Source organism: Hyperolius riggenbachi, chromosome 5 (genome assembly GCF_040937935.1).
Source record: "Hyperolius riggenbachi isolate aHypRig1 chromosome 5, aHypRig1.pri, whole genome shotgun sequence".
NCBI lineage: Eukaryota > Metazoa > Chordata > Amphibia > Anura > Hyperoliidae > Hyperolius > Hyperolius riggenbachi.
In genome coordinates this window covers 420,693,991-420,710,038 of record NC_090650.1, presented here as the reverse complement: position 1 = coordinate 420,710,038, position 16,048 = coordinate 420,693,991, and the positions used below count along the sequence as shown (strand labels likewise).

At 45.6% G+C, this 16,048-nt stretch overlaps 1 protein-coding gene across 1 annotated transcript in view; it reads left to right on the top strand.

Annotated features, from left to right (window-relative positions):
* ASAP1 (ArfGAP with SH3 domain, ankyrin repeat and PH domain 1) overlaps window positions 1-16,048 on the top strand; it is a 187,288-nt gene that overhangs the window by 135,107 nt on the left and 36,133 nt on the right. The window contains exons 15-17 of the mRNA XM_068238413.1: window positions 5,136-5,223; window positions 7,234-7,282; window positions 10,513-10,676. Coding sequence (XP_068094514.1) covers window positions 5,136-5,223; window positions 7,234-7,282; window positions 10,513-10,676 — 301 coding nt within the window. The remainder of the gene's footprint in view (window positions 1-5,135; window positions 5,224-7,233; window positions 7,283-10,512; window positions 10,677-16,048) is intronic.

Here is a 16,048-nt window from a genome sequence, read left to right as displayed (position 1 = left end):
GTATGTGTGTCTCTGCTGTCACTTGGGTAGCAGAGTTCCATGGGTCACATAATAGGATATATCCCTGTATCTGTGTCTCTGCTGTCACTGGGGTAGCAGAGTTGCCGGGGCACATAATAGGATATATCCCTGTATCTGTGTCTCTGCTGTCACTGGGGTAGCAGAGTTCCCTGGGTCACATAATAGGATATATCCCTGTATCTGTGTCTCTGCTGTCACTGGGGTAGCAGAGTTGCCGGGGCACATAATAGGATGTATCCCTGTATCTGTGTCTCTGCTGTCACTGGGGTAGCAGAGTTCCCAGGTCACATAATAGGATATATCCCTGTATGTGTGTCTCTGCTGTCACTGGGGTAGCAGAGTTGCCGGGGCACATAATAGGATATATCCCTGTATCTGTGTCTCTGCTGTCACTGGGGTAGCAGAGTTCCCTAGGTCACATAATAGGACATATCCCTGTATGTGTGTCTCTGCTGTCACTGGGGTAGCAGAGTTGCCGGGGCACATAATAGGATATATCCCTGTACCTGTGTCTCTGCTGTCACTGGGGTAGAAGAGTTGCCGGGGCACATAATTGGGCGTATACCTGTATGTGTGTCTCTGCTGTCACTGGGGTAGCAGAGTTCCATGGGTCACATAATAGGATATATCCCTGTATCTGTGTCTCTGCTGTCACTGGGGTAGCAGAGTTCCCTGGGTCACATAATAGGATATATCCCTGTATCTGTGTCTCTGCTGTCACTGGGGTAGCAGAGTTCCCTGGGTCACATAATAGGATATATCCCTGTATCTGTGTCTCTGCTGTCACTGGGGTAGCAGAGTTCCATGGGTCACATAATAGGATATATCCCTGTATCTGTGTCTCTGCTGTCACTGGGGTAGCAGAGTTCCATGGGTCACATAATAGGATATATCCCTGTATCTGTGTCTCTGCTGTCACTGGGGTAGCAGAGTTCCCTGGGTCACATAATAGGATATATCCCTGTATCTGTGTCTCTGCTGTCACTGGGGTAGCAGAGTTGCCGGGGCACATAATAGGATATATCCCTGTATCTGTGTCTCTGCTGTCACTGGGGTAGAATAGTTGCCGGGTCACATAATAGGACATATCCCTGTATGTGTCTCTGCTGTCACTGGGGTAGCAGAGTTGCCGGGGCACATAATAGGATATATCCCTGTATCTGTGTCTCTGCTGTCACTGGGGTAGCAGAGTTCCCTGGGTCACATAATAGGATATATCCCTGTATCTGTGTCTCTGCTGTCACTGGGGTAGCAGAGTTGCCGGGGCACATAATAGGATATATCCCTGTATCTGTGTCTCTGCTGTCACTGGGGTAGAATAGTTGCCGGGTCACATAATAGGACATATCCCTGTATGTGTCTCTGCTGTCACTGGGGTAGCAGAGTTTCCCGGGTCACATAATAGGACATATCCCTGTATGTGTGTCTCTGCTGTCACTGGGGTAGCAGAGTTCCCCGGGTCACATAATTGGACATATCCCTGTATCTGTGTCTCTGCTGTCACTGGGGTAGCAGAGTTCCCTGGGTCACATAATAGGACATATCCCTGTATGTGTGTCTCTGCTGTCACTGGGGTAGCAGAGTTCCCTGGGTCACATAATAGGACATATCCCTGTATGTGTGTCTCTGCTGTCACTGGGGTAGCAGAGTTCCCGGGTCACATAATAGGACATATCCCTGTATGTGTGTCTCTGCTGTCACTGGGGTAGCAGAGTTCCAGGGTCACATAATAGGACATATCCCTGTATGTGTCTCTGCTGTCACTGGGGTAGCAGAGTTGCCGGGGCACATAATAGGATATATCCCTGTATCTGTGTCTCTGCTGTCACTGGGGTAGCAGAGTTCCCTGGGTCACATAATAGGATATATCCCTGTATCTGTGTCTCTGCTGTCACTGGGGTAGCAGAGTTGCCGGGGCACATAATAGGATATATCCCTGTATCTGTGTCTCTGCTGTCACTGGGGTAGAATAGTTGCCGGGTCACATAATAGGACATATCCCTGTATGTGTCTCTGCTGTCACTGGGGTAGCAGAGTTTCCCGGGTCACATAATAGGACATATCCCTGTATCTGTGTCTCTGCTGTCACTGGGGTAGCAGAGTTCCCTGGGTCACATAATAGGATATATCCCTGTATCTGTGTCTCTGCTGTCACTGGGGTAGCAGAGTTGCCGGGGCACATAATAGGATATATCCCTGTATCTGTGTCTCTGCTGTCACTGGGGTAGAATAGTTGCCGGGTCACATAATAGGACATATCCCTGTATGTGTCTCTGCTGTCACTGGGGTAGCAGAGTTCCCTGGGTCACATAATAGGACATATCCCTGTATGTGTGTCTCTGCTGTCACTGGGGTAGCAGAGTTCCCTGGGTCACATAATAGGACATATCCCTGTATGTGTGTCTCTGCTGTCACTGGGGTAGCAGAGTTCCCCGGGTCACGTAATAGGACGTATCCCTGTATGTGTGTCTCTGCTGTCACTGGGGTAGCAGAGTTCCCCGGGTCACGTAATAGGATATATCCCTGTATGTGTGTCTCTGCTGTCACTGGGGTAGCAGAGTTCCCAGGTCACATAATAGGACGTATCCCTGTATGTGTGTCTCTGCTGTCACTGGGGTAGCAGAGTTCCCAGGTCACATAATAGGACGTATCCCTGTATGTGTGTCTCTGCTGTCACTGGGGTAGCAGAGTTCCCTGGGTCACATAATAGTATATATCCCTGTATGTGTGTCTCTGCTTTCACTGGGGTAGCAGAGTTCCCAGGTCACATAATAGGATATATCCCTGTATGTGTGTCTCTGCTGTCACTGGGGTAGCAGAGTTGCCGGGGCACATAATAGGATATATCCCTGTATGTGTGTCTCTGCTGTCACTGGGGTAGCAGAGTTCCCCGGGTCACATAATAGGACATATCCCTGTATGTGTGTCTCTGCTGTCACTGGGGTAGCAGAGTTCCCTGGGTCACATAATAGGACATATCCCTGTATGTGTGTCTCTGCTGTCACTGGGGTAGCAGAGTTCCCCGGGTCACATAATAGGACATATCCCTGTATGTGTGTCTCTGCTGTCACTGGGGTAGCAGAGTTCCCGGGTCACATAATAGGATATATCCCTGTATGTGTGTCTCTGCTGTCACTGGGGTAGCAGAGTTTCCCAGGTCACATACCCTTTGCTTGTCTCTATCCCTGGTCTCTGCTCTGTGGATGAGGTTATCTTTGTTTCTGCACCTCTTAATCCATTACTGCACGAAGGGATTATGGGCGATTTCACAATACGGGATGTGCTGAAGGCTGCGGGGCTTCCGTGCTGTCTAAATATTTGCTCTTCCATTCTGTGTCACACATGATCTCTTGTTGTGTTTGTGTGTGGTTTGGCAGAGAACGCTGTCTCCTTATGTCAGAAACTACTGACAGATCATCTCCTCTATCAGCACTTTATTCACATTCTTAGGTTCAGTGGGCGGACGCCTAAACATCTCTCCTGCTACCCCTGTCATTAAAGCTGACCTCTGGTGCAAAAACACAACCCTCTCAGTATCAGCACAGGCAGCAGCAGTTATACCGGAATAGCAGGAAAAAATATCTAAAAACTGCCATAAAATCCAGGTTTTGTTGGTTAGCCTTGTCCCCTTTCTGAAAAACTGCCATGGCAGTTTCCTGCCTTTGCAAAGACTGCTAATGGTAGCCATACATCTAGCGATTCTGATTCAATCGACTAAGCGATTAACGTTATTGGGCGATCAACTTCAGTGTGGTTGATCAAAAGTCGATCGACCAGTGACCTACACACTACAAACGATATCCTATACGATTCACCTTCACATTTGATCTGACCAATGTTGTCTCCATGCTCTGAATGCAAAATTTGATACTGAGTCTATCGAATGATATGTGAACAGTAGCAGATTCCTGTGCGATTGAGTGATATCTTGCATCCTGCTCAATCAACTGATCAATTCAACGTGAAATTAGCCATTGGGAATTCTAGAACACACTCTATTCTCTCTCGATTCTCTCAAATGATTGAATCACATGGTCAATCATTGCTAGATGTATGTATACCTTAAGAGATTGGCCATAATTCATTAAGATCATGCTGGTGATAGTAAGGCAAATGAAAACTTATTACCACACATCGATCGGTATTTTAAAGAGAGTCTGAAGCGAGAATAAATCTCGCTTCAGACCTCATAGATAGCAGGGGCACGTGTGCCCCTGCTAAACCGCCGCTATCCCGCGGCTTAACGAGGGTCCCTTCACCCCCAAATCCCCTCGTTTCAGCGGGGGAGCGCTTCCTGGTTGGGGCAGGGCTAACCGCCGCAGCCCTGCCCCACGCGCGTCTGTTAGCGCGTATCTCCGCCTCTCCCCCGCCCCTCTCAGTCTTCCTTTACTGAGAGGGGCGGCGGAGAGGCGGCGATGCGCCGCTGATAGACGCGACTGGAGGCAGGGCTGCAGCTGTTAGCCCTGCCTCCAGGAGCGACCAAGTCTGCGACCAAGTGTCGCAGTGGGCGGGTTTGGGGGTGAAGGGACCCCCTTTTAGCGGCGCTATAGCGGCGGTTTAGCAGGGGCACACATGCCCCTACGAACTATGAGCTCTGAAGCGAGATTTATTCTCGCTTCAGAGTCTCTTTCAGTGTTAAGTCACTAACAAAAAGCTTGCCTTATTAACTTTTACTATTTACTTATTAACTATTAATGTAGTGATAAGCTTTCACAGTGAGAGTGTTGTCTTATCATTCCAGTTACACTTCTGTTGTTGTTCTCAAATGCAGTAGGTAGAGCACACACAGGCAAGATGTAGCTCCACCCCTCCTGCTGCCCGGACAATTACAGCTAGCCTGTGTAGGACAGCCAGGGAAGGAGAGAGCAACATCAGGATAAATACGACAGGCTAGAAAGTGGCACAATTAGAGACAAATTTAGAAATGCCAACTCAGATGTTCTGTTCAGATAGGTGTAGAAAACCAGCCTTGTGCTGCTTATGGCAGAGGGACAAACCATGCTCAATACATATTTTAATCACTCCTCTTTTGAAGGATCTCTGCTGAGTCATTCCGTGCTGTAGTTTTGGGTTATATTTTTCAAGTCTTCTGCTTACAAATCTTTTTCTTCCAGTCTAACAGGCCTCCTGCAAAGCTGAACTTGCTCACCTGCCAGGTGAAACCCAACGCGGATGAGAAGAAATGTTTCGACTTGATATCACGTAAGTCACTTTCCGTTACCAGTGTTGTGGCTTTTGCACACGCCTTTTAGGTGTGGCCTTGTGGGTAGTGAACAAGAGCTTGTCTGGGAACGCACCCTGATGCTGGGAAAAATCGAGGGCTAAAGGAAAAGTGGACGGCAGGGAAAGAGATGGGTAGATAGCATCATGGAAGCAACAAACATGAGCTTGGACAAGCATTCGAGAGGCAGAAGAGCATAGAGGGGCCTGGCATGATGTCCATGGGGTCACAAAGGGTAGGACACAACTGAATGTCCACTGAACAACAAATTACCTTATTGAACAATTAGTCCCCCCCCCCCCCATGAGCTCCAGATCAAATTTGTATGAAATCTGAATAAGTTTAAATCAGACCTCATCTTCCAATTAGTGCACCTGAGCGGGTGTGTGTTTGTTGGGGGGGGGGGGCCCCCGTGTTTAAACCTACCTAGCAGCCTTCTTCTTAACTCATCCCACAGCGCTTCCCATGTTGCGTTCTGAGCCGCGGTCACGTGACTACTACGCTTCCTCCTTCCAGGTTGAAGGAGGAAGCGTAGTAGTCACGTGACGCGGCTTGGAATGCACTGTGCGATGAGTTAAAGAAGAAGACTGCTAGGTAAGTTTATCTCCTCCCCCCCCCCCCCCCACCTTCCCCTTGCACACACCTGCTCAGCTGCACTAATTTGAGGATGTTTTTAGAATGAAACTCATTTGGATTTGATCCAGAGCTCATCCTTGGTTGCAATGTGATTGCATCTGGGCAGTGGAAATGGGCCCTAAGGGTTCCAAACTTACAAGTGCTCCTGGGAGTACCTCTTCAGGAAGCTCCCAGAATTGCAAAAGCAGAAAAATGGCATGTGGGTTTATTTTTGTATTTTCAAGATGGTGATAGCCTGAGTTTGATACAGGAACCCACCTTTTAGAAATTTTCAGCAATGAATGAGTTTTAGCTCGGTGGTATTGTTGTCTTTCCTATTTTCCATGCTGTGGGCTCTTTATAATCAGAGCTGTTGTTTAGCTCGGTTCCTCTTTAATCTGCAGTTATGACAGATAAACACCACATACTAACAGGCTGTATAACTCCCAGTCTGGCAGTCTGTGGCACATATGAATAAAGAGCGATTGATTTGGTCTGGAGGATATATGTAAAGCTCTGTGTTTTTCTTTTAGCGATTGATTTGGTCTGGAGGATGGATGTAAAGCTCTGTTTCTCTTTTAGCAATTGATTTGGTCTGGAGGATGGATTTGAAGCTGTGTTTCTCTTTTAGGGATTGATTCGGTCTGGAGGATGGATGTGAAGCTCTGTGTTTGACTTTTAGCGATTGATTTGGTCTGGAGGATGGATGTGAAGCTCTGTGTTTCTCTTTTAGGGATTGATTTGGTCTGGAGGATGGATGTGAAGCTCTGTGTTTCTCTTTTAGGGATTGATTTGATCTGGAGGATGGATGTAAAGCTGTGTTTCTCTTTTAGGGATTCATTTGGTCTGGAGAATGGATGTAAAGCTGTGTTTCTCTTTTAGAGATTGATTTGGCCTGGAGGATGGATATGAAGCTCTGTGCTTTACTTTTAGTGATTGATTTGGTCTGGAGGGTGGATGTGAAGCTCTGTGTTTCTCTTTTAGCGATTGATACGGTCTGGAGGCTCTGTGTTTGACTTTTAGCGATTGATTTGGTCTGGAGGATGGATGTGAAGCTCTGTGTTTCTCTTTTAGCGATTGGTTTGGTCTGGAGGATGGATGTGAAGCTCTTTCTCCTTTAGCGATTGATTTGGTCTGGAGGATGGATGTGAAGCTCTGTGTTTCTCTTTTAGCGATTGATTTGGTCTGGAGGATGGATGTGAAGCTCTCTGTTATTATTTTAGCGATTGATTTGGTCTGGAGGATGGATGTGAAGCTCTGTTTCTCCTTTAGCGATTGATTTGGTCTGGAGGATGGATGTGAAGCTCTCTGTTATTATTTTAGCGATTGATTTGGTCTGGAGGATGGATGTAAAGCTCTGTGTTTCTCTTTTGCAGACAACAGAACGTACCACTTCCAGGCGGAGGACGAGCAGGATTATATTGCGTAAGTGAAGCTTTGTATTGGATTCCGGGTGAAGTGGCTGCGCAGGTGAAAGGGGAGCTGTGTAACTGTAAACCTCTCAGGGAGAAGCGTTACTTCCCTGAGGCTTTGCTGCTCTCTTCATTATTCTATAGACTATACGGGAGCTGCTGTAATCCGCACCTCTGCTCTGCTGTCTCAGTTCCCGGGACATTCACTGTCGGCGCTAAGGCTGTAATTGTAGCTGGAACAGGGCTGGATTTATACTTTTTCCGCCCCCAGGCCAATTCTCTTGCAGCTCCACTTCCATGTGCAGCAACCCCCCCCCCCCCTATTCCCTGTGCAGCCCCCTCCTCCATGTCTAACATTCCTGTACAGCAGCTTCCTGCAGTTCTATACAGGTCCATTGGCAGCAGTTCCCTATTTCCAGGTGCTGCTCCTTATTTGCAACCTTTGTATTCAATTTGGAAGCTTCTTCCTCCATATGCAGCAAGTCCTCTTCCATGTCCAGCCGCCCCTCGGCCAGCTGCCGCCCAAGGCCCAGGCCTTGGTGACCTTTCTAGAAAGCCGGCTGCCATGGGGGTTAGGCATTATCAGGGAAATGGTTGACGAGGCTCGTAGTACTGGCTTGCATGCAAATTGTATGCAGCGTAGAACTGGGCTAATCAAAACTGTCGGGTAGAACTGATTGGCCCATTTCCGATGCCTTCCAGTCCCTTCAGTCATCAAACTGTGATCCCTTGTGTCTATAGGGCAGCACAACAGCAGTGGAGACTATGGCGGTAACTCCGTGAAACTTTCCACTAAGTTTACATGCATGAAAGAATGTTTTCTCATCTTGTGTACAAAATACAAAGTGTGGAAAAGTGGTAAAACGTAGGCAAGACAAATATAACACAAAGCCAACATTCCTGTTTTAGAAGCTTTTAATATAAGAGAATTTTAAGTCAGATGTGCATAAAAATATTATAAATAAATTAAAACGTTTCAGCTTTTACAAAATTCCAGATCATAACTCCTCCTTTTTCCCCTCACAGTAACCAATCGCTGTCTGCTCTCAGCTCTCACAAACTGGTTAGTCTGAAGCCACGCCTCCCTGCTAGGGGCTGACAACCATGGTAGGTTGTGCAGGAAGGCGGGGCTTCAGTCACTGGGGTTCTGGGATATGACAGAGGAGGCCAATTTCCTTTCTCCTTATTTTGAAAAAATTACATTTTTACAAAACATCCTCCTGGTCCCCACTAGGGATGGTCAATAAGATCCAAATAATTTTGGAGTTGATGCAGCTTGATGCAAATGTATGCAGATTGAAAATGAACCAATCAAATCCTGCTGAGGTAAAATGTGATTGGTCCATGTTCAAGCTGCATACATTTTCATACAATAATTGCATAATCCTGCATCAACTTGAAATTATGTTCATCTCATTGACCAGCCCTAGTTCCCACCGCTGCCTTGTGCGGACCTCTGGAACATATCCGACAGGAACGTGCTGAATAAGTTACAGTGGCCACAACCCCCGCCTTGTATGATGTGGGCCTCACTGTGCGAGTACAGCTGCACCTTCCTGAGTAAGCCAGAGCCGCTTTGTACTACTGCGCTGTCCCTGCCGTACTCCCTGGGCAGTGGCGGTGGTCCCCGAGAGGGAAGCCTCTGGAAGGGTCTTCCCACTTCGAAAGTAACAATCTTTTTATATTAACATCCACTTCTGGTTCTCTTTAAAGGAGAATTGTAGCGAGAGGTATATGGAGGCTGCCATATTGATTTCTTTTTAAGCAATACCAGTTGCCTGGCTATCCTGCTGATCCTCTACCTCTAATACTTTTAGCCTTAGCCCCTGAACAAGCATGCAGCAGATCAGGTGTTTCTGACATTTTCGTCAGATCTGACAAGATTTAGCTGCATGCTTGTTTCTGGTGTGATTCTGCAGGCAGATAGCTCAGCAGGGCTGCCAGGTATACTGTAAGTAGATAGATACTTGCTCTGCTTACATAATATATGTATTGCACTGACCACGTTTTCATTTTAGTGATTTTTCTACAGTAAAAAAAGAGAAAATCCTTCTTAGCATTTCCCATGTTAGCTGTGCCTATTTTGAAGCCAATCCTGATGTAATTTCCTCCCTTACTCTCCTCTGCCTGATTGTGTATGCATTGCCCGCCCTCCACCATGGAAAGTGCATTGTCTCAGCATGAGAAATACTGGCCAATCAGAGAGGAACAGAGGTGTGGGAGGGAAAAACAGGAGGGAAAGAGGCTTCAGCCAATCAGGCTGCATTAGTTAAAGAGACTCTGTAACAAAATGTTCAGCCTTATTTCTTCTATCCTATAAGTACCTGTTCTAATGTGGTCTGTCTTACTGCAGCCTCTCCTAGTTGCACAGTGGCTGTACAGAATTATCTCTGTTATAAAATCTAATCTTCTTTCCTGTGACGGCTTTGTCAGGGCTCAGGCAGTCAGGTTGGAATGTGCTGCTCTGCTGTGATAGGTAGAAGCTAGACACACCCTCTCCATGCCCCCTCCAGGCTCTGTATGAGTCACATGCTGGTTAGCAGCCATGTTTTTTGTTTGTAAACACTGCCTAAAACTGGCAATTGCAAGCCAGGATTGCAGCAGGGAGTGGCAGAAACAGCAAAGAGGGGCCCCGGAGAACATAATGAATAGAATGGTATGCTTTTTATTGTAAGAATTTTAGAGTACAGATTCTCTTTAAGTCTGAGGGGAAGTCAAGAAACAAAAAGATGCCCTGCAACTTCCTTTGTGCGGCAGATGTACCAAATAAGAGTCAAGTAAACTGGAGAATGATCGTTTATCAACAAGAAAAATAATAGTGATTTTAACGTTTGGATTGCCTGGTTAGCATCCTTATTGTTTACAGGATAAAAATAAAGAATTGATTGTTGATTTTATGCCCGACAGTTACACTTTAATGACCCTTAGGGTGACATTTCAGGAACAAATGCAGTATAGATAGCATACATATCACCGAGCAAAGTGTACTGTACAGCGGAGAGGGAAGGGGGGATGACAGGCAGCAAGGAGTGAGCGGCGTCCTGCGGCACAGGTAAGGTATAATGTGCTCGTTTGTAGTTCATTGTTTAGCAATTTGCCGTTATGGGATGCTAAACAGCAGTGTGCAGCAGCTACGGTGATGTAGAACGATCATTTCAATTGAGGATCATCTAACGTGTGTGGAGGTCTTTAGTCCCTGGAAGCGGAATTTTCAAAGTACATTTTATTTTGTGTGTTTAACAGTTGGATATCAGTGTTAACCAATAGCAAAGAAGAAGCCCTTAACATGGCGTTCCGCGGAGAGCAGAGCTCCGGGGAGAGCAGCTACGAGGATCTGACGAAAGCGATCATAGACGATGTACAGAAAACGCAGGGAAACGATGCCTGCTGTGATTGCGGCTCTGCAGGTAATCCTCAATCTTAGTGTGGCCATACACCAGGGGTCTCAAACTCAATTTACCTGGGGGGCCGCAGAAGGCAAAGTCAGGGTGAGGCTGGGCCGCATAAGGAATTTCACAATCGCGGCACATGGCCGCCTCTGCCCGCCCCTCTCACTCTTCCTTCACAGAGAGGGGCGGGGAGAGGCGGCGATTGACGTCAGGAGGGGCAGAGCTGAAGCTGAAAGCTCTGCCCCTTCCAGGAAATGCCGGCGGATTGCCCCCCGGGCGATTTGGGGGCTCTGCAGCCCTCGTTTATCGGCGGGGATGCGGCGGATTACTTGGGAGCACTGAAGCGAACTATAAGGAAGCGTTTGCCGGCGAGGGCCACAAAATATTGTATTGAGGGCCGCAAATGGCCCGCGGGCCGCGAGTTTGAGACCCCTGCTATACATGGTACAATTTTTTCATCCAATCTTACCATTTCTATGTAATATAAGGGATCTGCCTATAGTATCTATTCAATATATTCACTCAGTTTACTCTTCTACTACATAGAAATGGTAAAATTGTATGAAAAAATTGTACCATGTATGGCCACCATAAGTGTGATCTGAAGCTCTTGCCAAAGTGATCATCTTAAAAGTGATTTTAGTAAAATTGCTTAAAGAGGAACTCCAGTGAAGATAATGTAATAAAAAAAGTGCTTCATTTTTACCTGTATAAAAATATTGTATAAATGATTTATTCAGTGTTTGCCCAATGTAAAATCTTTCCTCTCCCTGATTTACACTCTGACATTCATCACATGTTGACAATTTTACTGCTAGTAGGTGATGTCAGTGGAAGGAGATGCTGCTTGTTTTTGTTTTTTGGCAGTTGGAAACAGCTGTTATTTCCCACAATGCAACAAGGCTCCCACAGTCTGTCAGAACCATGGTCCTGACATCACACCGTGGGAGGGGTCTCACCACAATATCAGCCACACAGCGCCCCCTGAGGATCCGTTTGTGAAAAGGAATAGATTTCTCATGAGAAAGGGGGTATCAGCTACTGATTGGGATGAATGTTCAATTCTTGGTTACGGTTTCTCTTTAAAGCAGACCTGAATTCAGAACTTCCTCTCTGCTCTAAAAGATAAGAAACAACATAATAACTTTTACAGAAAAAAGTTTCTTTGTTACAGCGGATACAGATCCTGCAATAAATCTGCAGTGTGTCTACTTCCTGCTTTCATGGAAGCAGATATATTGTTACTGTTCTGTGTTTACAAATGATCTGCTCTGCTGAGGCAGCCAGCTGATACAGCTGAGAAATGAAATTACACTTGTGATTAGTCACAGATGAGGAGGAATTGGACAAACTGTCTAAATACATACAGGGGTGCATTTCTCTGTTTTCTTTCTATCCGTGGAAGAGTTCAGGTCCACTTTAAGCTGACCAGCTATGCCGAGGTGACCAGTGAAACTTATATCAATGATGTTTGGATCTGGGCTCTGCCATTTTTGTTCTTAAACTTGTGTTGACGCTGGTCATGTGACCAACCCTGGTGTAAAAGAGCTCATTAACTGTAGATATGCGATTCCCAGGTCTTGTGGAAAAATGCAAGATGCTGTCAGATTTAAAATCGCAGGGAAATTGCGAACGTGGAAAGCGAACTGCATGAGATTCCTGAGTGGGCCATTGACTACAATGACCAGCGCAGCAGAGCGCGTTTCCCAGAGATTCAAACCCATGTCTCCTATGTCAGAGGCAGGGCCCTTAAAGGGAACCAGAGATGAAGCACCCTCATGTATTTTACCATTACCAAATAAATCAGTGGGAACATTAGAGAAAACCCCGACCCTGCTCTCTGTTTCTTTCTGCACTGCTCAGCTTGCTTCTTACCAGCCTTGATAAAATCCCTGACTGAGCATTCAGTCTGGCTTTGCTCAGGAATCATTATAGCTGAGCCATTATATCTGATTAGAAGCAAGCTGTGCAGTGCAGAATGAAACCGAAAGCATGGTAGGTATTTTCTCTAATGTTCCCACTGATCTATATGGTAAAATACATGAGGGTGCTTCGTTTCTGGTTCACTTTAACTATTACACTCTCCAGAAACTCTATATTTGACAGCCTCCATGCTTTCAAGTGCCCTTTTGGCCTCTAGCACACTGCAAGCAATTCAGATTCCGCTTTTTAATCAGTGTTTACATCCGATTCAGATTCCGATTTGCAGTGTGTAGGGAGCAAACTGCAAATCGGAATCAGAAGTAAAAACCGATTAAAAAGCGGAATCTGAATCGCTTGCAGTGTGCAAGAGGCCTTAAAGGGAATCTGAAATGAAAATAAAATGATGATATAATGATTTGTATGTGTAGTACAGCTGATAAATAAAACATTAGCAGCAGAGATAGGAGTCTCATATTGTTTCCAGTACAGGAAGAGTTAAGAAACTTCAGTTGTTATCTGTGCAAAAGAGCTTCACTGAGCTCTGAAAGCCGTGGACAACACTGTCTTTTGAAGCACTCATTGTTTCTTCTTTGTTTATGGTGTTTCTGCAGAGAAAAGTTCAAAGGGTCACTAGCTCTGTGAAATCCTTTAAAATGCTGAGTGTATTGTGGAAACTGCAATTATTAGACAATGATGCAATTTTATAAAAAAAAAAGCTATATACTTTAAAATAAAAATATCACACTGTTTTCTTTTGCTACTAATGTTCTATTAATTATCCATATTGCACAACCAATTCATTATATCATGAGGATTTTGTTCACTTCAGTGTCACTTTCAGTGCTTCTATCATTTGAATCTTCTTTTGTAGTCAGTGGCTGCTCCCTTTCTGAATTAGAGACATCCTTAGTAGACAATGGCCACGCCCTCTCACTTTAGTTTGGGGATTTTTTTTTTTATTCATTGGGCCACCTTTTCTCTGATGATTGTTGCTGGTGTTTAGCAGCCAGGGCCTCCTTCCTCATAGTAATAATTAGAAATGGTGTTTAGGAGGTATACTCACCTGAGGCTCTTGTCCCTATTGCAGTGTCTTGTTCTGTCATTTGCCCTCCTCTCGGCTGGAAGCGTGTTGCTATTACCTGGCGGCGTGTTGTTCCGCATGACGCTTTCCGCATCGTTCCGGCTGAGAGGAGCGGAACAGCACAGATGGAGGCAGATGAAACCGCAGCAGGAGACACTGCAATGGAGCAAAATGTCAGAATTTGTCCCCAGGTGCAGCAGCTTCCAGTTTCTGTAAAAACAACATACATTGGAAATGAAGGAAAATATAGGGGAGCTTTGGATTTGCGGCTATAGAACGTTTGGGTTTTTTTTCCTCCCCTACTTCTTATGCATGACGGGCGGCAAACAACTCTGCAGCCACACTGACACTGTAACCTTGAAATTCTTCTGCAAATTCTTTCTCCTTTCCATTTCCATCCGTGGGTAGACACTGCCATCTGGTGGATAGATTTTAGTACAGCACTTCTAAATTATAGCAAAAGTAGTGTTTCTCAACATTTTATTGGTATGTACCCCTTTTAAAACCTTGTACTTGCCAAGTACCCCGTAGCATAGTAAACATTATCTTAAGTACCCCTTGACAAATATATATTTAATCATAGTACATAATAATTGGTTATAAACAATTTCCAAGCATTTACTATTGCTTTTAAATAGCTAAAATACTAATTTTGTGTAGTTTATATAGGATTTATCATTTTCTAAAACTCTGTATTTGTTATTCTTGGTTAAGTATATCAAGTTTGAGTACCCCCTGGAACCATCAGAAGTACCCCCTGGGGTACGCGTACCACATGTTGAGAACCTAGGGACTAGTAGATGCAGTAGAAAGTAATAATAATAATAATAATCCTAACGTTTGTACAGTATAGCTTTTCTCTTGTTGGACTCAAAGCACTTGAGAGCTGCAGCCACTAAGCTCAGTAGGCCACCCTACAGTGTTGAGGAGTGTTGCCCAAACACTACTTATTATTTATTGTATTTATAAAGCACCAACATATTACGCAGCGCTGCACAATAGATAAATGGGTAACATAAAAGGTAGGACATACAGGAAACTCACAACAAAATAAGATCGTGCAAATGATTTGATAACAATAGTGTCATAGGTCAAAATAGAGACTGTTCTAGTCCACGAGAGGGGTGATTGTCAGATTGCATAATCAAGCTGGAAACACTAAGGGAGAGGGCCCTGCCAGAGGCTTACAATCTAAAGGGTGGGGGTGGAGACAACAGGTGCATCTTTTGAGAGGGTGTCTAACAGAACATATTATGGTGCTGGTGTTAGGGGGGGTGTGCGAGTATGAAAAGGTGAGTCTTGAGAGCTTGTTTGAAGGTATTAAAGGTGGGGGCGAGTCTGATAGCTGGTGGGAGCGAGTTCCAGAGAGTAGGGACAGCCCTGGTGAAGTCCTGCAATCGTGCATGTGACTGAGTTACTTAGGCCTGATTCTCAATAAATCTGCACATTTCCGGTCTAGTCGTGTCCTTTCCTGTCAGTTTTGCATCCTTTTCTAGCAGTTTTACCTGACTAGCCTGCAAATGTACATCTTTTATGTGAACGCACCCATAGAGACACATACAAAACTGGTGCCAACTGTCAAAAACTGACAGGACTGAACACCTTTTTATGTATGAACCAAGTCCCGGGCATGGTTCACACATACAAAGGTGTCCTGTCAGTTTGGCATGTGTTTATATGGCTGTTTTCACACATAACAGTTCCTAGCAAGTGACATCACTTCCTCCGTGCTCCCAGTGGGTCCTGCGCAGACCTGTATATGCAGGCCCACTCTACACTGTACCCTTATGCTCAAACCAACATGTTTCGGCACACACGGCCGCCTTCCTCAGGGTTAATCCTTTCTCAGTCATGAACACAGACCGACATGAAAACCCAGATAAGTTCCAGATCAAAACCATGCTAAAGTTTTTCTGTAGCTGGACTTGGAAAAGCTCTTGTAGTGTGAACACACCCCCTAAGTGCTTTGTGATTTTTCTAAGCTTTTGCTAATTTTATCCTATGTATGTGTTCTCAATGGAGGGATGTGATTCTGTAAAAAAAGAAAAGTAATGCATTAGCAAGAGCTTTTCAAATCATTAGCACTTAAAAAGCTCTTGTAGTGTGAACAATCCCTTAAAGAGACACTGTAACAATAAAAACGTCCCCTGGGGGGTACTCACCTCAGGAGGGGGAAGCCTCCGGATCCTAATGAGGCTTCCCACGTCCTCCTCTGTCCCACGGGGGTCTCACTGCAGCCCTCCGAACAGCGACCCGACAGCCTGTTCAATATTTACCTTTTCTGGCACCAGCGGGGGCGCTGTTGCGGCTCTTCTGACGGAGGTAGGCGAAATTAGCCGATCTCAGTTGGGTCCGCTCTACTGCGCAGGTGCAGGAGACTTGCGCC